The following is a 25786-nucleotide window of genomic DNA, read 5'->3' on the forward strand; positions in this document are numbered from 1 at the left end:
TTAACGACAAGGTGAAAATAAACAATTATGGATATGACAAGAGATAAAAGCCAGCTATGCTACAAGATAAAAATTTAGAATTGATCAATTTTAAGAAATTTACTAAATTTTTAATTAAATAACAGATTATGGCATTGAATCAATGCAAAATGAAGCATATTTATAAGTGAAATATTTAGAAGTGACATTTCAAACAGATCTTTTTACCCGTTTATGAAAACTTAAAACTTTGAGACTAGTTTATTTGAATGTATATTTATTTCTGCTTAAATTCATAAAACACTTAATCCAAAGCAATTTACCAATGAGATGCAACACACAACTTTTAGACAGTTTGTCCTGACAAACTTACACTTTATTTAGAAAATATAAATTATTTTCTATATTCTAGCTAACATGGTACTAGAGTTTTATGAGGACCATTAATTTTTCATTACTTTTCATTCAACATCCATCATTTCAAATGCAAAAACTGCAACCTGTTTACAACCTTAAAGTGGCCGTTACTCAGACTGTTTCTGCATATCTCATGTTAATCTTGAGTACTTACAGAATAGTACCCCACCCTTCAAATATCCGTACAGTCTTTAGTTTGATCACAGTTATAAAAGACAGATACAGCTCTATCTATTTACGAAAACATACAACCTGTACGCGTGCGGAGGGAGGGGGGTGGAACTAAAGCACATGCGCACCCATTGCCAACAAAACAGACATATGATTCAGTTTCACTTACCATGTGCGGTTCATGTCTGGCATCTTTTAGTGCTGGGACCGCTCCATCTATCAGTCTCAAACGATCTGCAAATCCAGCGTTATATCCACCGTTTATATAACATTCCTCACCGAAATGCAGTGAACAAACAAACACAGCTGAACTTAGAAAACGCAGTGCTCTCTCTCTCTTGCTCCAGCTAGTTGACGTGTGCGCATGCTCCTCCCTCTTTCGCTGGTTGACGCGTGGGCATGCTCTTTCTTCTGGCTCTGGCGGGTTGACACGTGGGCGTGCTCTTCCGGGAGAGTTGTCCAATAAGGGACTAAGAAAAGTTGTTACGAAACAGATTTTCATGTTCGAAAAAAACTTTACGAAACCTATACGAACGCTGGGGGAGTGTATCGAGCACAGAAATACTATGTCCAACTCGTTTTTTGACAAGTTGACCATGTCAAGCATGAGAAGACAGCACGTTTAACATTGTAAAGAAGTCAGAATGCATGAAACACGATTGCACCCCACCTTTCATTTAAATTTAATACAAACTCAGAAATAAAAGCTAAGGCATTCTGTATTGAACCTGAACCAGCCATCACCTCGTGACCACTTCAGTTACCATCATTGCAACGCACCTTATTTCAGCATACCACCCTGAGAACCTTTGGCATTCAGACACAAGAGACTGAATTTTTATTTCAATGTGCCTCTCCTGGGCATTTCGCTTCTTGCCACCACTGTCACTTGCTGCCATATTATGTAATGCAAAAGCTGATTCCTCCAGTGCCTTGAGGTCTTTCAGCTCTCTCTTTAAGTATAATTAAAGCAATATACCACATTTAAAAATGTCATTACTAGCGTTACACTTTCCACAGCTGAAAATTAAAATTAAGCAGGTAATTTCTAGAAATCACAATTTATTTTATGTCAAGCAATCCAACACCTTGGAGCAAACAGCGCACAGAATGATTCTTAAAACAGTGAAGTCATGATGCATTTTTCAATGAAAAACCCATCAGACCGGCCATATCGAGTTTTTCATGCTGAGCTTAGCAAAAAAGAACAAAATTCTTTTAAATTTGATAGTTACGTTTCTCCTTAATTGCATCATTCTTAGATGTGCTTCATTGTTTCTCTATCTATGAAGCTCCAGGGAATCTACTGCTACAGTAATATTAGTTAAAAGATGTTGAGGACTTTAGCAGCATGGTGGTCGAAGAGAAGCTCACCACAGCAATAACTATAAATGTAAACATGTTGGCACTTACATTACATATGCCTAACAACTACTTTTGTTTTCCATGAATGACAAGTCATACGGCTTTGTAACAACATAAGGGCCATGCCAGCAAATGAAGACAAAGGCCGTTTCTCAATTCCAAGAACGCAAAGAACAGACTTGTGTTCTCGTGGAGACCGGTCTTGCGAGGCAGCCTAGGAAGAACGAACTTGGATGGATGCACCACAGAGACTTCTGGGACTTCAAACGGGTTCCGTATGAGCGCAAGGCTGCATTCGGTGCATCCCTGATATTGAGAACACATCCGGGTGCTTTCATGAGTTCTCTCCCTGTGTTCCAATTCGCCTACTTATACTATGCCCTAATAGTAGGTACTGTTTTCTGTTGGAATAGTAGGTACTTTTGAGTGCATGGCAAACAAGATTGCACACACTGGGACATACTAACAGGAAGCGGAAGTGGACGTTGTTGCCTAGACAACATTGTGGCCAATAACTGTTACACACATCAAAATACAGCTCTTCTTTCCATTAAGGTATTTATTCATTCATTATTTCGTATGTAATGTTTACTGTATACTTAAATCTATTAGTTTAGTGATGCATCGGTTATATAATTTATTAATGCATGCAGTGGAGTGTCACTAAACTCCGCCTACTGGCAGTTATACTCGCAGATATAAGAGAATACATGATAATGCATTTACATCTGCAAGACATCTACAATACATAGTTTGCTCATCTGCAATACGTCTCGGAGACGTCTGAACGTCTGTAATACGTCTGCTAAAGATCTGGAGATCTGCTGCTTAAAAACATCTGCTAAACATCTTAGAAAGAGCTGTTGTACATCCATTCTAAATCATAAACATCTTACAGACATCTTCTAGATGTCTATATGACGTCTGACAGCAGACATCTCCGAGACGTATTGCAGATGAGCAAACTATGTATTGTAGATGTCTTGCAGATGTAAATGCAGACGTCAAATAGACGTAAACCAGATGTATGTGTGCTATCAGGGTACCAAACACAAATAAGCCCTAAACCAATTAATTATTCAAATTAAATTACTTATTTATCCAAACGAAAAATCAAGAGACGTGTAAAAATTGTGTAGTTTTATGGACAAGGAAAGAAAAGAACAGATGAGGACAAAAGTGAAATGTAAACAAGAGCGTGGTCGGATAACATTTGGATAACGTCCATGTTAAAACATACACATAAAAACACCACAGAAGAGATTTACTCAGGTTGTTCTTAATACTAATGCATATCGGAGCAAAGTATCTACGTGAGAGACAACCAGGCAGAATACAGACAAAATAATAATTTGCAGCAGTTTACAGTCAAGCATGTTTCTGTTACAAAAAGAACATTCCATTGGCACAGTCATTCTTCACAATGGGAAGTGTGGATGGGCCTGTTATTGCCGAAATTTAACTGAGAAAACGCATCGTAAAATCACAAAGCTGTTGTATTCCTTTTAATTGTTTACTTTTATCAAAAGCATATAGCCCTACAAGGTAAAAATGAAAATACATGAAAATAAAAAGCTCTGAATGTGGTGTACTTGAAGAAAATTGAAAGCTTTGTTTCATGTGTTGTTTACTTGTACAAAACCCATGTTATGTTGTTAATGCAACCTGTCTCTCATAATTTAAGTTGTTGCGCTTCTCATTACATCACATGGCAAATCTATGGACCACACTCCAGTACAGTAGGTGGCGGATATGCACCTCAAACGTAAGTTGCCAGCCACCCACCATTGAAAAGGAACAGAAGAAGAATTACATCACAAGATCACGTCAAAACTGCGTACGATGGCCAGATCGCATTCATAGACCCTGTCCCAAATGGCACACACCGGTCTTGTGGACCTCCTCCGAGTCCACACTTGGTGACGTCAGGAAGTGCAGACCTATAGGGCACTAGGCACGAGTCCACAAGGGTACATGGGAGTGCATTTTGGGACAGACTTGAGGTCATCACGCCGGAAAGAGCAAGCGGTGCTTTCTAATCACTCTCGCTGTACTTTGTTGTCATGCGCTGATCAGTCTGTGCAGCGCTGCGTGAAGTTGACCACACTTGTCCCATTGTAGTTATTTGGGAGAATTGGGACTGGAGCTGCCTGTTTTTATAGTTCTGTATTTCATATGCTGATATGCCACCCGAGCATTATGCACTAGAAAGTTATGTTTGTAATGCATTCGTTTGGCATGGCGTAAATGCAACTGCTTATGTATATTTATTTATTTGTATACACGATACTTAATGTGCATAATGTGTTCTTAATATGCATATATGTTGTTATTTAATATATCTCTGTAATACATAAGATGTGTTGTTCAGCTTTACAGAGCCCAGAGACAACTACAGTATATATAAATCTACAAAAAACATGGCTTAAGTAAGAAAATGCACTGCATTAAAAGTTTTTATTCTTGAATAGCTGGCTTAATAGAAAATAAATAAGCAATAATGTGATTAAGAAATTAATTTAGAATTTTATCAAAACATACATTTAAAAATGTATCCGTCATATTTATACGTATATGTCCGACATCCACAACACTCTTCCCATCCATTCTGTGATTGGGCGTTCGCAAGGACTTCTGGGTTGTAAGTTGTGTGGAGCCTGCTGCAGTGCGGGGCTTCGCCGAACACCGCATCAAGGGCACAAAGTGGTCGCTGATGAGCACACTTCAGTGCGTAAAAATGACAAATGGGACACTCTCGTAGACTTGGCGAGCATGCGCAATTTAAGTCCACGAGACCGCAAGTCCACATGAAGTGCGCCATTTGGGACAGGGCCATACTACACCCATTCAGGCAAAACAGTACGTACCCATTTAGCCCTCGTTAAGTAGGTACTTACTGAAATTTAGTACCTACTCATTGAGTATGCCATTTCAGCCACCAATTCTACTTTCGAATACTATTAGGACGGATAGTATGCGGATTGTAACGCAGGGTCTGTTCTTGTGTTCTTGAGTATTGGAACCGGACTTTGGCGGTTATTGATGACATAGAGCGAGAACACGAGGACACAAGAACGCATATTGAGAAACGGCCAAAATAAAAGGTTATTTCATACATTTTCATTGTAACGTTAGATGTTAAAAGGAACAGTGCAAATTATGGGAACGTTTCAGTGCACAAAGTCCAAAGACATCCTCCTTACACTTCAGTGCCCTGAATAGTGAACTGTGACGTTTATTAAGATGTATCATATCTATAATTTAAGAGTTTTTTGTTAGTAGCGCTGAATTTTTAATTTCTATCAGAATGAAATCTCATTGCCATACAAAATAGCGGTGTATTAAACGTCAGTCATTTTCCGACTTCTGATTTACCACAGTTCTGTAGTTTTGCGCAGTATTTCGCATAGAAAACTTTATTTAGCGCTGGAAACTGTAAACAGTGCTGTTGATGGGACATCCTTAAATAAAAGTAGGCTAATCTTCTATGCCCAACATTAGGATTTATGCTTATGATGTTATGTGGACTGTTATATTATAGGCTACTGTAATATTAAGTTTAACACGTTTTCAAACTGTACCCTAGCTGATTTTTGTTACTGTTAGTGCCGTTCCTTCTGACATGCGCAGCATGTCGGTTTATAAACTCGCTTGTGGGACGTGAAGTTCTTCATGCAGTGCTCCAGGACATCCAGAGAGAGGGGTCTGTCTGCGGACTGCAAGAGAGGGGCGTAACTGGGAAGGGGGCGTAACTTGAAATTGTCCAAATCACACGGAACACACAAGATGTTAAAACGACACTATTGAAAATGCGCCATAAAAATCAAGAAGAAGAAGAAGAAGATGGCCGCTTGTACGGAGACGGCGGTAAGAATATTTTCCAGAGATAACCGTTTATTATAAATGAAATTATATATATGTAATAATCTGTTACAACCATAAGCTTCTTCAGTTAGTCTTAACAACTTAGTGTTGTTAAAGTAAGAAATATTTTTACGTTGTGGCGGGGTTATAACTATTGGCGGGTAAAAAGAACATAACAAGCCAACGTTAACTAACGTTAGCTAGCCCGATTAACACTATTATTAAAATGGCAGTTGCCATTTGCAGTTGCAGTGTCACGTAACGTTATACGGGGAATCTGTGGATGTCTTGAGTGTTGTGACGTGTTTTTAATTAACGTTGAATACGTTCACTGATGAACTGATATAAAGTGAAATCACCTGCTGGAGTTTTTTACTGGAATGAAAACTGCATAACTGTTAGACCCCTGAATCTTAAAAGTTAAAGTTATGCCACTTTCAGTAGGTGCCCTTCACTCTGAATAAATCTGATGTTGGACACCACAGGGCTCTAGACTGCTAATTGTTTGATAACGTGCGAGGTAAAATGTCACACGGTCGCATTGATGCGAGTGCGTAATGTTCAGGTTGTTTGCTATGGCTGGAAAATGCATTATTTCTTAACCAAAAAATAGCGCTTGAACAGCTAACACAGTTCAAACTGTGCTATGAATAACGGTAGAAAAAATATAGAGAGATTAAAGATATTAGCAGTATCTGGGGCAGCAAGATTTTGATTTTTTGATTTACTATACAGCCATGGAGAGATGAAGAGAGATGAACAACAAAAGGTGCTCAGGAAGGTCCTCGGAGGTCAATTCTCAGTGGAGAAGGATGACTTTATGTTTATGTTTTACTTTCGAGAAGACTTGGAAACATGTTTGTCTTACTGTGTTGATGAACATGGCCTAAAAGTCAATGCCATGTTCAACAATTAACAATTTTTGAAGGAGTTCAATAAATAAACTGAATTAATGAATAAATGCATTGATTCTGTTTCTTAAATGCATCCATTTGTTAAAAGTTTGCTCACATATGTAGAACTATTAAATTGAACATATAATAAATTAGATGCATATCTGTATTTTCCAAATAGTATTTAACAAATTTAAACTATTCAGTTCAGTTCTATTTAATTTATCTTTATTTATTTTAATAAGCTTAATTTGTGCCACATACTAACCTTGGCATGTTTTACAAAAAAAATAGAAAATCACTATTTAAAAACTACTTCCGGTACTGATCAAGTAGTGACATCGCGAGAGGGGGGAGTTTTAGTCGCGCTACACAGAATTAATCAATTAAATGATGCCTCACTAAATCAATACATTGAACTATACATGTCATGGTTCTGCCGCATCTTGTCTTGCTTTTCTTGACCTAGTGGCAGAATCATGACAGAACCTCTTGTTTCATGTGGAGAGGGGCGTTTTGGCCCTGTTGGCCTTCTACTCTCCGGTGTCGTCTCTGTTCCCACCCTTTCGTCTCCTCATTAGTGATAATTATTAGTTCATGCCCCGCACCTGTCCCCTTCTTGATTTCATCCCCTTTATATAGTCCTCATGTTTCATTGTCCTGGGCTGGTCCATTGCTTGTGTGTTTGTGTCACAGGGGTGAGTTCCTGTTGTAGTAAGTTTACTTTTAGCTGATGTAATGTTTTATTAGTCTAGTCTTGTTAGTTTAGTGAGTCTTCGTTCCTGTTGCCATGTTTTGTTCTGTTGTCCCCCATCGTGGGTTTTTGTTTTGTCTTTGTATTTATAATTAAAGTCTTGTTAACCCCTTACGTCACTGTCTGCACTTGGGTCCTCACCTCACCCGAGAATCCTGACAATACAGTACATAATACGTTTAAGCTTTTCTTTATTCAGTATTTATCGGAATCAATACATTAAACAATACAGTACATAATACATTTAAGCTTTTCTTTTTCAGTATTTATCATGTAAGGAGATGTTTGTTGATGTCTGTGTTTGTTAAGGATATCTGTTGTCGTCCAGGCGACAGTCATCACTTCCTTTTCACGTCAGTGTGTCCCAGTGTCTGCATACTCTTTAGCTCTGCGATCAAAAATACTAAACTATTAGGGCATAGAAAAAGTAGGCGAATTGGGACACAGCAAATGTGTTTCGCAACTCCGTTGAAACGTTGTCATGACAAATTCGGTTCCCGTGTGAATTGTTTCCGCTTAGGACCCAATTTAGTAGGTAGTTGTAATGCCTGATCACAAAGTTGTTATCGCGATATCTTGAGCTAAATACGCTGGGTAAAGTAATAGCATGAAAATGACATGTTAAAATGTAAGTTTACGAAAAACATATGAGCATATAAGCTTGATGCAACATACACGCCAGTATTTCTGGGTCAACATCTGCTTAACAAACAAAAGACATCACTTTTTATATTCTTAAATTACCGTGGTTTTATTCTAGTAAATAACTAAAAACAGTAAGACTGAGATTTGTTTGATTTCAGTACGCATAGCCTAATTGTTGTACTTTTATGTCTGCGAGCGGCCATCTTGCCGATAACATCTCTCGTGTGATTTGGGCGACATCAGTTTACTCCCCCTTCCCAGGTACGCCCCTCTCTTGCAGTCCACTGACAGACAGTATTGCATCTGGACGATTTGACATCCATGCCTTGCTATTTCAATATAACATGATCGAGCAGACTTGTTGACATTACACGTAACGTTACACCGCGAAAAAGTTTCCTTGTTGTTTGGCACCTGCAGCATCGATCAAACCATTTTTGAAGGGGGGGGGGGTAATTTGACATTGCGTGGGGTTTCGCTTACTGTGCCAAATAGTTACAAATGCATCGAATAATATTTATTTTAGATCTGCTGATATCCACAGGTATTTGTGATGGTTAGGGGATTGAAAATATCATTAGGCTGGTATAGGAATAATAAAGGTTTTTGAAATGTCCTCATTGTTGTGAAACAAACCTTTGTTTGAACTATATTTTGAGACAATTTGTACCCAAAATTGAGCAAAACCTGACCATTCTGAGCAAAAATATTTTCATTGCAAAAATTCAGAAAGTTTCCTAAGGTTGTAGTATTCTCTGGGATAGGTTGCAGTATTTGTATTATTTATAACTACTGTGTATAAAACAACTGAAGTCTATAGAGAATGTGAAACTGCCCTATGTTGCAGTGGCGCCGCCATCTTGGGAGGATAATACTCCACGGCTATTATTGTTTTGATATGTACAGTTACTTTTTTTGTTTGATATATGGAGAAATCGAAAGTGAAAGAACCAGGGGCTTTTCCTGAATGACTCTGCGTAATACTCTTGCAGTTTTTAACACAGCAAGACCGACCTACCATAGTTATATTTCCTAATCAAACAAGAAAAACAAAACACTGCATTGAACGCACTAGTAGCCATCCTCCCAAGACTGCGCAACATTCAACGTGGCGTGACGTCGATTAACAAGCTCTATAGGTAGATAAGTAAACATGTATGTTTATTTTAAGGTAGAGTATCATGACTTAATAATAAGAATATGAAGATCTAGAGAGCGTTCCTAGAGCAGAAGGGTCTGCACCATAGCGTGTTAAATGTATGCATGTGATCTGTTTAAACATTTGCCATAGCTGTAACCAATATACATAATATAATCAATAAACACAATGTAAGCAATGACACGCCTGTCACATCATGTCATGAACTGCATTGAACCTTAAAGCATATTTAATACATATTCAGGCTTACTCTTTTTTTATCCATCCACCTTAATGTGCTCTAATATAATTATAACCCTGGCCTTCTCGCTGACAAGAGAGGACAAAGCTGAGAGTGCAACTGGGTGGAAGCATTAAAATCTGGCACAGAAGAAGGCCATAATTTAATGGATGATGACAACTGATTGTGCAAGGCTTAACTGAACGACAAGTTGAGGATATTTTAATGAGCAATGATTACAGGTTTCTGTGTACCTCCATCTCCATCTTTTCGAGCATCCCGGCCTGAAAAACCTATTTATCACCTTTAAAAAACCAACATTAACCATGGTAATATTCCAAGAGCTGAAATTGAAAGAGAGGTCACCTTTTCACCTAAAGGAGACCATCGACTGTCAATTTCAGGTCCAGGTCTATGGAAGTTCTTGGTAAATCCATAAGTTAGGGCATAATAAACCACATTTCCCACAGTGCAAAGCATCATAGACTGGTAAAATGTGACATAGTTCTAAATGGCCCACTCTTTTCCTGCAGGATGAAAGTAATTGCTTCAAAGGTGTGTGTATGGAGGGGCTGAGCTGACTTCTGGAGGCAATGTCACCATGGCAACAAGCCCAAGACGATGACATTTCGAATCAGTGATAAAACATTAAGCAAGGAATACAGCAAATACAATTACCAAGATAACATTTGTTACGTCGGAGGCCAAAGGCAGGATTTGGATCTTTCCACGTTTTAAAAGGAAGGAAGATGCAGTCATGATGTAGAGCTCGCATTTTTGTTTAACATCCTTTCAAAGCGTCTCGCTTTCATCAGACCCTTACTTGGAGTCCGGAAACGCTTGCTGCGAGCCAAGTTGATTTTCTGCCTTCGACTTTTAGAGGACCTTGAGAAGACTGCAGTCACACTTTAGCAATGGGTTCCCTCCGGAGGCTATTCTCAATCAGGCAAACCTCTGTGCAGTCCCTAGGAACAGCTTTGTGAATTGCTGCTCACCCTGAAGAACCGGCACTAAAGAAATGACGGAAACCCAAAGACAAAAGACTGGATGACTATTTAAACACTAACGTGTGACATCCCCAGTGGATCCAAATGTTTTAGGGTTTACAGAGTGGGGGAAACACGAAAAGGGGCATATGTCTGTTTTTGTGCATTTTGTCTGGATTACGTCATACAAACATATTTTTATTAATTTCTTTAGTCAAAAATGAAGACAGCCATTAAGAATTGAAGTTTGGAAACAACAAAACGAAACTGACATTATGAGGTCTATTATGTCTTAACGGACAGTGTTGTCATGAGAGGCAGAAGCAACGTCGAAGTAGAATGGATGATTGTACTGTGACATCTAGTGGCAGCTGGTTGATTGATGACCTGTCAAAGTGTAGACTTCTAATAGCTTACACAGTTCATGTATGTCAGCCATAAGTCTTTATTGGCATTATTGATCAGCACTGGGGCACATACTGTATACCAGACAATTGAATATATCATTCATCCGCACATAATTAAAACTAATGGTAAAATAATCAGTCTCGTTTTTAAAAGCATCAGTAATATCGATGGTTCATGGTTGCTGAAGCTGTGTTGTGCCTACAGCATCTTGAATGTTCGAACAGATCAGACAATAAACAGTGGGTTGTCACGATCCTGCCTCTCTAATCCATGCTTTTTTAGTCTTGTGTCAGAATCGTGACAACCCCTCGTGTTTTGTGTGGAAGCACATGACCATCTTTGTATTAACTGGTGTCATTTTTGAAGTTCCAGTCAAGTCAATTTAAGTCTTATCTAGTCCAGTTTTTGACAGGTTTATTGTTTTAGTCTAGTCAAGTCTGTTTTATTTTGTCAAGTTCCTTGTTGTTTCACCCCCTCGTGGGTTTTGTTTTCTTCCCTTGTTTTTTGTGAATAAAGTCTGTGCAACCGCTGTCTGCGTCTGGGTTCTACCTGCCATTCCTGACATGGATAACCATTCTTCTGACAAAGAAAGGTAAACGTTACCATACAAACACCATTATGCAAGTGCTAGTATGCAAACGCACCTGCGTCCGCATTCCCGTATACAGTATGTTGAGTATACCGTTGCAGGCTTCTCACTAAACTCTCTGGAGGAAGTGAGTCAGAACATTCCCATGGGGGACACATTTCAAATTCTGTCTTTTTCACAGTTCCTCCTACCGAGTGACACATATGAAAAGAAGCACAGGAGAATGAGAATAGGGCAGGAAATGAAAACTTTTGTGTTATTGAGGAGCATTTTAAGCCACTGACTCACGTTAGATAACAATAAATATAAACTGAACGATGAATCACTTTAGGGTGGATTGTACAGGTTTAGATTGTTATACTTGACACGATGGCATTCTGTGGTTAACACGGTAAAAACCTTTCTAGTTTCTAGATCCCTGACACTTTTGTGATTAACTCAAATGGCAAAATAAATTGACATGCTTTATAATACCAAGGACAAGGATGCCTGTGGCGTAAATAATTCCTGTACAGGTTGCAAATGGGTAAAACTAACACTCTGTGCATGATATGGATTGAAATTGTGAGCATGTTAATTTCCTCTTGTGAGTTATACTTCTCGGCTAAACAAAACAGAAAAGTGGAGAGACTTTGCCTCCCAAGGGAACGTTCTTTCTCAAGATGTTATTTTTGTTCAACTCTCAAAGGCTTGCAGTTAAAGTTTATGAGGGATTGAAAATGGATAATTAGCATTTAAATGATCTAACACTCTTGTCTATTTTCCTATGCCACGGCTGTTGCCGTAACCTCCTCTGATGCACTTTCATCAGATGGCACTTATGTTCGTCTGGCCTGTGGGTTTGTGACTGAGTTAAGTCTTCCGGCGGAGAAGTTGCCAAGAGGTCATTTCTTATAGACTTGCAAGTGGTGGCGCAGTTGTTGAGAATAAACTCGATAAGAAAGACAGACTGTTCAAACACTGAGATCACATACCAGGTTAAAACTGATTCTTAGCCCGGGGAATAAGAGCCCGGCAGTATCATTTCAGCAGGGTCACCGCAGGCATCGAGTGACTGCAGACGTCCCTGGCAAACAAAACATATGAAGTGTAAAAATCTGCCAGTTTGCCTATATAATTATTCAAGAATCTCATTAAGAAGAGTGGCCCGCTTTTAATATAGGTTAATTAAAATTTTTATTTCAGACTCTTTGGTAGGGCTAATGTAGTCATGCAAAGACAATAACACACGCGCACAATAGATAAACATAAACGCCTGAATGGAGAGTACAGGACCATGGAGGATTAGTGTGCAGCCAGTCTCTCTCTTTCTTCTTTACAGTCTAAAGGTTTTCCTACATTAAATAACACTGTAAAAACGGAATATTGAATATTAAGTTTGCTGTTGTATTTTTGATATGCAGTTAAAAGAATGTCAAATTGCAGAAATAGACTGCAAAAGTTGGGTGTAAAATAACATGAAAAACATGTGTTTTCTTATTCCAAAAACAATATTTTGTTTTTTTCTGGTGCCCCAGCTGCTGGAATATTACAGATTTTTAACAGTAAAAGCTTCCAAGTATGGTTAACATCCAGGGAAACGGCTCTTTAGACTATAGACTATTTTGGAAGACGTAAACAACAAGGGTTCAACTCTGGTCCAGAAGAACCTGCTTCAGTTTCTTTACACAAACATTGGAACAGAATCCAACCAACAAAACATTTAGTTCATCAGATGCACACGCATGGCCTGAAGTTAACTTCCAGGCAGTGTTTGGGTGTCAGTCTGGCTAGTGATATAATTTATTTTGTATTTCATTTATATTAATAGTTTATTGTATATTAATTGTATTAAATTAAATAAAAAAAATACTAAATTATTGTAGAGGAAGTTAAGTTTGGATCACATAGGGTTGTTGTTGCTGCTGAAATTATTTTTGAGCCTTTGATTCCAGGTTTTCTTATATCTTAAAATAAACAGTATGATATAACGTCTCATTCATTCTTATTACAAAAAAATCAAGATATTCAAATGATAAAATATTCAACTAAAAGTTGACGTCACTTCCTGTTTGCTGAGAGCGCGTGGTTTGAGTCGGAGCTCTTTCAAATTTATTCTTAATACATCGTTTATTCTTGTTATATCTTAAGACTTGTGTTTTAAATTGTTATCCTCCGAGGGTAAAACATATCCTTAAATATATCCCATACCAAAATCGTATTTAAACGCACAGATAATTTATTTTTATCGGATCACTCGCTATTAGCCTCAGGCTGTTAGCATTCCCAGCCTGCCTGCTTACTGCTTAACACACTGTTCTCATTATTAAATCACTGATGGCTAATGTTTCAGATGTGTCTGTACCTCTGTGTGCAGATGAGGAAACGATCGCACTTCAGTCGGAACTGGAGGCTGTGGAGAAGCAGATCCAGGATCTACTAGAGAAGCAGTCACGGCTGCGAGAACGAAAAACGGCGCTGGAAACATCCAGAGCCGACGCTCGCAAATCCGCGGTAAGTTTTCATCGCGATTTTAATACTCCTTCCACTTCTACTCCGCGTGTTTCTCTGCACAGAGCCCAGGCTTCGAGAACACGGTCAGCCCAAATGAACTTCACTCCTGCACCGGCACAACCACGGCGAAAGGCGCGAGCCAGGACTGGAGCGATGACCCAACCGCCGCCACCGGTCTTCGAGATCCCGACCAGGAACCGCTTTGCCGCCCTCTGCGAGACGGAATGCAACGCTGTGGTCATCGGAGACTCAATCGTCCGGAACGTACGCGCTTCCTCCACTAAAGGTAAGGTGCACACTCATTGTTTTCCTGGCGCCCGTGTTCTTGATGTCTCTGCGCAGGTACCTGCGATCCTGAAGGACGATGCTAACGTCGGAGCTGTCGTGCTGCACGCGGGGGCGAATGACGTCAGGATGAGGCAGTCGGAGATCCTGAAGAGGGACTTCAGGAGTCTGATCGAGACGGTACGCAACGCATCGCCCACAGCGAGGATCATCGTATCAGGGCCGCTTCCTACCTACCGACGAGGGAATGAAAAGTTCAGTAGACTATTTGCTCTAAATAAATGGTTGATGTCATGGTGTATTGAACAGAAGCTGCTCTTTGTTGATAATTTTGATCTGTTCTGGGAGCGACCTAGGCTCTTCCGCCCTGACGGCCTGCACCCCAGCAGCATCGGAGCGGTTCTTCTGTCTGACAACATCTCAAAGACGCTACGCACCGCTTGACTACGTCTCCCAGCGGTAAGTCAAAACTTCAACCATAGTCTGTGTTCCTCCCACTCATCTGTTAGAAATGTTACTGCTTCCAAATGCATAGAGACTGTGTCTGTCCCCCGAATAATACTACAAAATAACAAAATAGCCAAATCTCAGAGAAAAAATCTAATCGTGATTAAACCTGAGGACAATGTAATAAACGACCAAAACAAACTCATAAAGTTCGGCCTACTTAATATTAGATCACTAAATTCAAAAGCAGTTATTGTAAATGAAATGATCACAGACAACAGTTTTGATATACTTTGCCTTACCGAAACCTGGCTTAAACCAAATGATTATTACGGTCTAAATGAGTGTACACCACCAAGCTACTGTTATATGCATGAGCCACGTGCGGTTGGTCGAGGTGGCGGTGTCGCAACAATTTTTAGAGACTTTCTTACTGTAACTCAGAGAACGGAGCATAAATTTAAATCATTTGAAGTGCTTGCGTTGAACATAATTGTTCCAATCGACAGTAAAAAACCATTGCTTTCTTGTACGTTGGCTACAGTGTATAGACCCCCTGGTCCCTACACTGATTTTCTGAAAGAGTTTGCGGACTTCCTATCGGACCTATTGGTTAACGTTGATAAAGTACTAATTGTCGGAGACTTTAATATCCACGTAGATAGTGCTAACGATGCATTAGCAGTGGCGTTTACAGAGCTATTACACTCTTTTGGAGTAACACAACACATCAATGGACCCACTCATCGATTTAATCATACACTAGACTTGATTATATCTCACGGAGCCGATCTAACCAATATAGATATTATACCTCAAAGCGACGATGTCACTGATCACTATCTTATAACATGTACACTGCGCACTGCAGAAATCAGCCGTTTAACTCGTTATCGACAGGGTAGAACAATTACCTCGACTACTAAAGATAGTTTCGCAAAGAGCTTGCCAGATCTGACTCCTTTAATAACCATACCAATAAATACAGAATCGCTCGATGACATGACCAGCAAATTGGGCACTATTTTCTCTAATACATTAGAAGCTGTCGCACCTATGAAGTCAAAAAAGATTAATGAGAAAAACGCAGCACCATGGTACAATAGCACCACTCGCGCCCTTAAAAGAGAAACACGTAAACTGGAGCGCAAATGGAAACAAACCCAATTAGAGGTCTTTAAAATTGCGTGGAAAGAGAGTGCAAACTGTTATAAAAAGGCACTAAAAGCAGCAAAGGCTGAGCACCTCCGTAACCTCATAGAAACTAACAAAAACAATCCAAGGTTTTTATTTAGTACAGTTGCTAAACTAACAAATAAACAGACTTCACCTGACCTGGGTATTCCGCCGCACCTTGGTAGCAATGATTTCATGAATTTTTTTACAGAGAAAATCGAAAACATACGAGACAAAATAGTAAAAACTCAACCTCCAAGTCTGTCCTATAAATTAGTACCAACCATCGCCCCAAAAGAAAGGCTACAGTGTTTTTCACCTATAAAACAGGAAGATTTAATTAAACTTATTGCAACATCTAAACCTACAACTTGCTTATTAGACCCCATACCAACTAAATTATTAAAAGAGTTATTACCCGTTGCAATTGAGCCCATTTATAACATTATCAACTCGTCAATTAATCTAGGCCATGTCCCAGGAGCCTTTAAACTGGCCGTCATTAAGCCTCTTATCAAGAAACCAAACTTAGACCCCAATGAACTAGGAAACTATAGACCGATTTCAAATCTCCCTTACCTGTCTAAAATACTAGAAAAAGTAGTGTCCACTCAGTTGTGCTCTTTCTTACAAAATAATGACATACACGAAAAATTCCAGTCAGGCTTTAGACCGCATCATAGTACTGAAACTGCGCTCGTTAAAATTACAAACGACCTGCTTATAGCATCAGATAAAGGTAACATCTCACTCCTAGTCCTGCTCGACCTTAGTGCTGCGTTCGATACTGTAGACCATAAAATACTTCTAGATCGCTTACACAATTATACCGGTATTCAGGGACAGGCACTACAATGGTTCAGATCTTACTTATCAGACAGACATCAATTTGTCCATTTAAATGGGGAATCATCAAATCTAACGCAAGTAAATTATGGATTACCTCAGGGATCGGTTTTAGGACCCTTGCTATTCTCCATATACATGCTGCCCCTTGGAAACATTATTAGAAAACATGGAATTAGCTTCCACTGTTATGCAGATGATACTCAGCTATATATCTCATCAAGACCAGATGATTCCTTCCAACTATCCAAATTGGCAGAGTGCATCGACGATATAAAGCATTGGATGACTTGTAATTTCCTTCTTTTAAATTCTAATAAAACAGAAATATTACTTATCGGACCAAAGACACGTGAGCAGAATATTTCGGATTATGACCTGCAAATTGAAGGCTGCACTGTTACTCCAACAAATACAGTTAAAGACCTTGGCGTTATATTAGACAGCAACCTGTCATTTAAAAATCACATCTCAAATGTCACAAAAACAGCCTTCTTCCACCTTAGAAATGTTGCCAAATTGCGAAATATTTTATGTGTGGCTGATGCAGAGAAGCTTATTCATGCATTTGTGACCTCAAGACTTGACTACTGTAATGCACTGCTTAGTGGTTGTCCTGCAGCATCAATAAACAAACTACAGTTAGTTCAGAATGCAGCTGCCAGAGTTCTAACCAGGTCCAGAAAATACGATCACATAACCCCAATGTTATCAACCCTTCACTGGTTACCCATTAAGTATCGTATTGACTTTAAAGTTCTTTTAATTACTTATAAAGCCTTAAACGGTTTAGCCCCTACCTACATAACAGAGCTTCTACCACACTACAACCCATCACGCTCTCTAAGATCTCAAAACTCCAGACTTTTGATAACACCTAGAATAACTAAATCCACCAAAGGGGGTAGAGCTTTCTCATACGTAGCACCTAAACTCTGGAATAGCCTCCCCGATACTATTCGAGGGTCAGACACACTCTCCCAATTTAAATCTAGATTAAAGACACATCTTTTCAGCCAAGCATTCACTAATACATAGCTAATGAACAGCAGCTACGCTAATTATTCTCTTTCTGTTTCTGCCCTCGCCTCGGGATGCCCATCCCGAGGTAGGGAGAGATTCCGCCAGGCCCAGATGAACGTCATATGCCCATCCACAACTAGAGATTACGCCAGCTACATCGGAAAATCCCGTGCCATCCTCCTGCGAGAGCCTGCGGACTGACTGACCATCCAGCTCCATCCAAGGCAATTCCATCACCACCCAAGAAAAAGGCGACCATCTGGCCGGCCCAGCTCAGACAATTCCATCCCCAGCCGAGAGCAAAGACGGACTACCTGTCACATAAATGCTAAATTTACAATACTTGGTATTTAATGCTAAACTTACATCACACGACAGCAGTTTGAAGTTATGGCTGCACTCAGTGACTTTGATTGGAGGTAGCTGGGTGGGTGTTGTAGGGAGTGGGGGGGCTTGTTGGTTGTGGTTCGGGGCGTTTCATTTGTTGGGACTGTGTGGGTCTGGTCTGGTTGGTCTTGTTTTGTGGTCGATGTCGGACAACAGAGGAATAAAGTTAATTATGCCATTACTACTTTTCCCTGGTTGTTCCTCTGTTGTCTGTTGTTGATCGCGGAATGGGACCGGGTTGGACCTGCACGGTTTCGGCGGGTGGGGCTTCCTGGGTCGCGGCTCGTGGGCTCTCCCTGTTCTTCGTGGACGTTGCTCGGTGGCTTTGGTCGGGGTCACTGAGTGCAGCCATGACACGTCAGAGGAGATCTGGCCCTCCCGGCTGAGCCTGGTTTCTCCCGAGGTTTTTTTTTCTCCATTATTCAGCATTGGAGTTTGGGTTCCTCGCCACAGCAGAGCAGTGCAGTGTTGGCTTGCTCACCGGGAGACTGCATTTATTTATTTATTTATTTATTTATTTATTAGATATTATTTATTATAATGATCTTGCTTGGTCTATAAACACCATGCACTGTGCTGTGTTTTACCTTTCTGTGTTTTTCTTATTTGCTCCTGTAAAGCTGCTTTGGAACAATGCACATTGTGAAAAGCGCTATATAAATAAAATTGAATTGAATTGAACTAAAAATGAATTATGCTGACATGGTTAAGATTCTTATGACACTGCAGCAAAAATATCCTTTCTGGTTCCTCCTCACACCTTTATTTTTAGAAGTGCACCTTTCTGGTGTAATCTCTTCCATCTTCTCTTCTGCTGGGCTCTGTACCTTGCTGATTAACACAACGTCTAAGTGATTGACTACAGTCATTATTTAAACGGACGGTTACCTCACATGGGACGTTTGAATTTCTCTTAATCAGCAACTTCTTCACACAATCTGCAAGTGTTGCACACCTGGAACACCCGTGTGATGTAAGTACTGATCCAAACCAATTATTTCAGCTAATCTGTTCTCATAAGTATCAAAGAGTGCAGACAAGGCTAACAGAATACAAAAAAATCATTTTTCTCTTAAAGGAGCAATGTGAAGATTTTAGCGGCATCTAGTACTGAGGTTGCGAATTGCAACCAACAGCTCACTTCACCCATCCCCCCTCCTTTTTGTAGCACAACGGAGGCTGACAGAGGACTCAAGGCTGAAGTATAGTTCCTTTTTACGTGTAGGCGAGGGAAAGCATACAGTGCGAGTGACGCAAATTGACACGTGTACTGTACACGCACTGCAGGAATTTTGTTACCTCGCATGCACGTTTTATTTCTTGCAGTAATTAGTTTAACCACCAGGTGGAAACCGTGTCCTGGGAGCATCGATTCAATTCAATTTTATTTATATAGCGCTTTTCACAATGTGCATTGTTCCAAAGCAGCTTTACAGGAGCAAATAAGAAAAACAGACAAACACAGAAAGGTAAAACACAGCACAGTGCAAGGTGTTTATAGACCAAGCAAGATCATTCTAATAAATAAATGAATAAATAAATGCAGTCTCCCGGTGAGCAAGCCAACACTGCCCTGCTGTGGCGAGGAACCCAAACTCCAATGATGAATAAATGGAGAAAAAAAAACCTCGGGAGAAACCAGGCTCAGCCAGGAGGGCCAGATCTCCTCTGACGTGTCATAGCTGCACTCAGTGACCCCGACCAAAAGCAAACGACACCGAGCAAACGTCCACGAAGAATAGGGAGAGCCCACCAGCCGCGACCCAGGAAGCCCCACCCGCCGAAACCGTGCAGGTCCAACCCGGTCCCATTCCGCGATCGACACCAGACAACAGAGGAACAACCAGGGAAAAATAGTAATGGCATAATTAACTTTATTCCTCTGTTGTCCGACATCGACCACAAAACAAAACAAGACCAACCAGACCAGACCCACATAGTCCCAACAAATGAAACGCCCCAAACCACAACCAACAAGCCCCCCACTCCCCACAAACACCCACCCAGCAACCTCCAATCAAAGTCACTGAGTGCAGTTATAACTTCAAACTGCTGTCATGTGATGTAAGTTTGGCATTAAATACCAAGTATTGTAAATTTAGCATTAATGTGACAAGTAGTCCGTCTTTGCTCTTGGTTGGGGATGGAATTGTCTGAGCTGGGCTGGTGAGATGGTCGCTTTTCTCTTGGGTGGTGATGGAATTGCCTTGGATGAAGCTGGGATGGTCAGTCAGTCCGCAGGCTCTCACAGGAGGATGGCACAGGATTTTCAGATGTAGCTGGCGTAATCTCTAGTTGGGGATGGGCATATGACGTTCATCTGGGCCTGGCGGAATCTCTCCCTACCTCGGGATGGCATCCTGAGGCGATGGCAGAAAGAGAATTGTCACGGCTGGCGTGGCGAGAACCCAAATGCAGGCAGGCAAAGACGAGGTTAACAAAACACTTTATTTGTAAGACAAAAAAGGACAAAGCAAAACACCCACGATGGGGAAAACTGAACTAAGAATATTTATATAAATGGCAAACAAAACTTCCCTCAAGGGGGCAAAAACGAGAACAAAGAAAAATCAAACTAACAAGACAAGAAACTACCTGGGAAACAAAGACAGATGACGTGGGACGAACTGGATACATAAACACGACGTAGCATACGACACGCAAGACAATCCACCAGCACAAGACAAAGAAACATGAGGGTATATATAGGGAGAGACAAACGAGGGATAATTACACGGGGCAGGTGTGGAACATTAGACATGAGAGGAAAGCAATACAAGAAACGAGAGGGGCGGGGCTAATGACAAGACATGAGAAAACACATGAGATGTCAAAAAACAAACATCTCATGGCTTTCTCACATATAACCTAAGGCTTTGCCATGGCTCTGCTACAGGACCAAGAAAAACATGACTAAAGGAAGCAGAGCCATGACAGAGAATAATTAGCGTAGCTGCTGTTCATTAACTATGTATTAAGTAAATGCTTGGCTAAAAAGATGTGTCTTTAATCTAGATTTAAATTGGGAGAGTGTGTCTGACCCTCGAATAGTATCGGGAAGGCTATTCCAGAGTTTTGGTGCTACGTATGAGAAAGCTCTACCCCCTTTGGTGGATTTAGTTATTCTAGGTGTTATCAAAAGTCCGGAGTTTTGAGATCTTAGAGAGCGTGATAGGTTGTAGTGTGGTAGAAGCTCTGTTATGTAGGTAGGGGCTAAACCATTTAAGGCTTCATAAGTAATTAAAATAACTTTAAAGTCAATACGATACTTAATGGGTAGCCAGTGAAGGGTTGATAACATTGGGGTTATGTGATCGTATTTTATGGACCTGGTTAGAACTCTGGCAGCTGCATTCTGAACTAACTTTAGTTTGTTTATTGATAGTGCAGGACAACCACTAAGTAGTGCATTACAGTAGTCAAGTCTTGAGGTCACAAATGTATGAATAAGCTTCCCTGCATCAGCAACACATAAAATATTTCGTAATTTGGCAACATTTCTAAGGTGGAAGAAGGCTGTTTTTGTGACATTTAAGATGTGATTTTTAAATGACAGGTTGCTGTCTAATATAACGCCTAGGTCTTTAACTGTATTTGTTGGAGTAACAGTGCAGCCTTCAACTTGCAGGCTATAATCCGAAATATTCTGCTCATGTGTCTTTGGTCCGATAAGTAATATTTCTGTTTTGTTAGAATTTAAAAGAAGGAAATTACAAGTCATCCAGTGTTTTATGTCTTCGATGCACTCTGCCAATTTGGATAGCTGGAAGGAATCATCTGGTCTTGATGAGATATATAGCTGAGTATTATCTGCATAACAGTGGAAGCTAATTCCATGTTTTCTAATAATGTTTCCAAGGGGCAGCATGCATATGGAGAATAGCAAGGGTCCTAAAACCGATCCCTGAGGTAATCCATAATTTACTTGCGTTAGATTTGATGATTCCCCATTTAAATGGACAAATTGATGTCTGTCTGATAAGTAAGATCTGAACCATTGTAGTGCCTGTCCCTGAATACCGGTATAATTGTGTAAGCGATCTAGAAGTATTTTATGGTCTACAGTATCGAACGCAGCACTAAGGTCAAGCAGGACTAGGAGTGAGATGTTACCTTTATCTGATGCTATAAGCAGGTCGTTTGTAATTTTAACGAGCGCAGTTTCAGTACTATGATGCGGTCTAAAGCCTGACTGAACTTTTTCGTGTATGTCATTATTTTGTAAGAAAGAGCACAACTGAGTGGACACTACTTTTTCTAGTATTTTAGACAGGTAAGGGAGATTTGAAATCGGTCTATAGTTTCCTAGTTCACTGGGGTCTAAGTTTGGTTTCTTGATAAGAGGCTTAATGACGGCCATCTTAAAGGGTCCTGGGACATGGCCTAGATTAATTGACGAGTTGATAATGTTATAAATGGGCTCAATTGCAACGGGTAATAACTCTTTTAATAATTTAGTTGGTATGGGGTCTAATAAGCAAGTTGTAGGTTAAGATGTTGCAATAAGTTTAATTAAATCTTCCTGTTTTATAGGTGAAAAACACTGTAGCCTTTCTCTTGGGGCCATGGTTGGTACTAATTCATAAATTCATGAAATCATTGCTACCAAGGTGCGGCGGAATAACCAGGTCAGGTGATGTCTGTTTATTTGTTAATTTAGCACTAAATAAAAACCTTGGATTGTTTTTGTTTCTATGAGGTTACGGAGGTGCTCAGCCTTTGCTGCTTTGAGTGCCTTTTTATAACAGTTAACACTCTCTTTCCACGCAATTTTAAAGACCTCTAATTGGGTTTGTTTCCATTTGCGCTCCAGTTTACGTGTTTCTCTTTTAAGGGCGCGAATGGTGCTATTGTACCATGGTTCAAGGTAGTAGAAGAAAAACTGACCCCTGTATGCCCGAGGTATTGCAATAGAGGGTATGCATTGACGTCACTTTCCCACGTGAACACGCCGGGACACGCTCCCTTGAGTGGTAAAACTAAGGCAAAATGGCTGCATTCAATAGGAGGAACAAAAACCGGGACTAAACACGCAATTATTTGCTGAAATCACAAGCAGCTGGACTCGACGGTGATCTTTACGACTTCTCTACTACTTACATAGGATTCAGGTATTTTTGGACACTGAAATGTTGCGGGGAATTGCGTTTCCTGATATAAGTCATTTTGCTGAGTGTTTTGCCACCCAGGAGGGCACGCTCCGGCGTGCTCACGTGGTAAAGTGACGATACGTCCATACCCTCTATTATAGCTGTGTCTCATTTCGGAAGGCTGCGTCTGCCTGAGGTCTCATTTGAAGCCTGCTATGTCAGCGTTTCATAAAAGCAGGTAGGACACTCCGTATGCACCCTTCTAATGCGACCTACTTTCACGATGAGGTGTATCCTTCGTTGCTAGAGAAAACCCACAATTCTTTGCGTTTGCCACCATCTGTTATTTGAACAAACGGCAGACACTGCACATTCAATCAAATATGTGGTGTTTAAATGTTAACAGTTTACAATTTGTGTCACTTTTTTAATCTTAGCAGGCATATGTAGTAAATAAGTTTACAAGTGTTTAGTGATTTTTAAACGTTTAAAACAGTAAGGCAAAATATGCTACATTTGTTTAATTATTTTGGCATTGTTTGGGGTAGAAAGTAACCAACTTTTTACCTCTTAAAATCATGTAGAAATCATTTTATTTAGTTTGACAGGTGTGCGAGTGCAACGTGTTGTCATAGCAACGTGGTACCTCCTGTTTCCTTTTCTGCCAGTATGTCCTACGAAGGACGTCTCATTTAATTCTAAGTTGAGGTTCCTCCGTATACCGCATCCTTTAGAAGATAAGACCTCAAGAGGACACAAGGACGCAGCCTTAAGAAACGAGACACAGTTAATATGTCGTAATGTGCATGCGTCGTATGAGTCAAAGGCAAAATACTTTGCAAGGCTGTGCGTTCGGCTGTAAAAAATGGAAGTATGCCACAAGCTAAATGTCGTCAAGTTTTCTCTTCTTCGCAGAAGGAGATAACGTATTTATGAAACGCTCTGTAGAGCAGTTTGTCCGTTTAGGGCTACTGTAGAAACAACATGGTGAATTCCATGTAAGGGGACCCGCGGTGTATGTAGATAGAAATAGCTCATTCAAAGGTAATAAAAACGTAGAATTATGTAAGGTCTTCATACACCTCTGAAGACATAGTATATGTATATTATAATGCATTTCTGTCAACAGATCCTCCTAAATATTACACACATCACATTTAAGAGCACCAGATGATATATTCATTGATACCCAAACAGCACTCTTTGCATATTGTATTTATATGAACAAATTTTCCTGAATGTTGTGGCTGCTGTTAAAGCAGATCCAGAAAAGCTTCCGAAAAACTAGCATAAACTTTGTTTGTGTGAGCTGCACATACTTTCTTGCTGACACTCCTGGGTGTTTTATTAAGCGTTAAAGTGACTCATAAAAAACTTAAGTCGTTGAATTGAATCCACCCAACTGAAAATTCACCAATTTTTTTACGTTGTGTTCTGATAAGGAATGTTATACAGGTTTGTAATGACATGAAGGTGAGTAAATGAAAACACATTGTTTGATTTCAACAATCACATTCACAAAACATCTCCACCCAGTTACAAGCAACAGCAAGGTTTATATCAACACTCCTCTGTTTCCTGAAACAAATGTCCAAATGAAATGGCCCATTTCCTCTGGCCAGATTACACCTGACAAAACAAACATACTGACACAAACACACACAAACGAATACATAATGACCTGTTTGTGAGGTGGCAAAGAGTAAAATCAATGAGATGAGACATGTAGGACCTGGAAGATAAAACAACAAATTGACTTGGAGAAACACATTAATCTCATGTTCAGTGAGAGCAAACAGAAGCCCATCACCTTTGTTTATTTCCTTGGAGTGTGTTAGCAGTGGGTACCAGACTATGCACAAATGCAATAAGATGCACTACTCTTCCATCAAAAAGGCAAGAATTATCGAATCATACCAAGTAATATAAATCATGTGTGCAGCGGCAAAGTTAGATGATTCCCAACAGGTGATGTAATGAGCGCAAGCAAAACATTTTTTATGTTTTCGTTTCTTATTTTCTTGATGACTGTAATTTATATAGTAAGTCTCGTTAACTTTTTAATAATCCCCAGTGTGGAAAATGTTGAGGGTGTTCTAGAAAGTCTAGAGAAAAACCGCTCCCCAGGAAATATTTTAGCAGATACTTTCCATCAGCAGGTCGCCAGGCAACCGTGTCCTCGCAATTTAGGTCTATGGTGAAAATAGCACAATGAACCAACGATAAGGGCACTGCGCTTCCTAACTAGATCCTTGAAACAAACTAAATGCCCCTGCATAGCATACACAGAAAAAAGAGCGCATTCACAGATACCAAAGTATATATTAATTCAGCAAAAAGCTGCCATTTAACACTATATTATATTTTGGAATATTCATTCAAAATGTCATGGCCAACCACAGCTTCTTCAATCCTCCGACGTACGAAGCTTAGAGAATTACTTATCACATTTCTGAAAAGCCTGAGCACTTCAATGTGAGACGTGCCATGTGACTAAATGAGGAGACAGCCGATGCGCTTCACTGTGTGATGATTTTTTCTTAGAGGTTTCTTCTAACTCAAAAACGAGGGCCACTACGGAATCAACAA

The 25786-nt window shown here is 40.0% G+C and overlaps 1 protein-coding gene across 2 annotated transcripts; it reads left to right on the forward strand.

The window, feature by feature from the left end:
• Positions 1-13486: 13486 nt before the first annotated feature.
• LOC130569467 (uncharacterized) lies at positions 13487-14687 on the forward strand. 2 transcript variants are annotated; one of them, XM_057359137.1, is made up of 3 exons: positions 13487-13943; positions 14006-14207; positions 14286-14501. In XM_057359137.1, the coding sequence occupies exons 1-3, from the start codon at positions 13767-13769 to the stop codon at positions 14312-14314; spliced, it is 408 nt and encodes a 135-aa protein (XP_057215120.1). In that variant the 5' UTR covers positions 13487-13766; the 3' UTR covers positions 14315-14501. The 2 variants fall into 2 exon arrangements, with proteins under 2 accessions (XP_057215120.1, XP_057215119.1); XM_057359136.1 differs by having other exon boundaries at positions 13488-14207; positions 14286-14687.
• The last annotated feature ends 11099 nt before the right edge of the window (positions 14688-25786 follow it).

Source organism: Triplophysa rosa, linkage group LG18, assembly GCF_024868665.1.
Source record: "Triplophysa rosa linkage group LG18, Trosa_1v2, whole genome shotgun sequence".
Lineage (NCBI taxonomy): Eukaryota > Metazoa > Chordata > Actinopteri > Cypriniformes > Nemacheilidae > Triplophysa > Triplophysa rosa.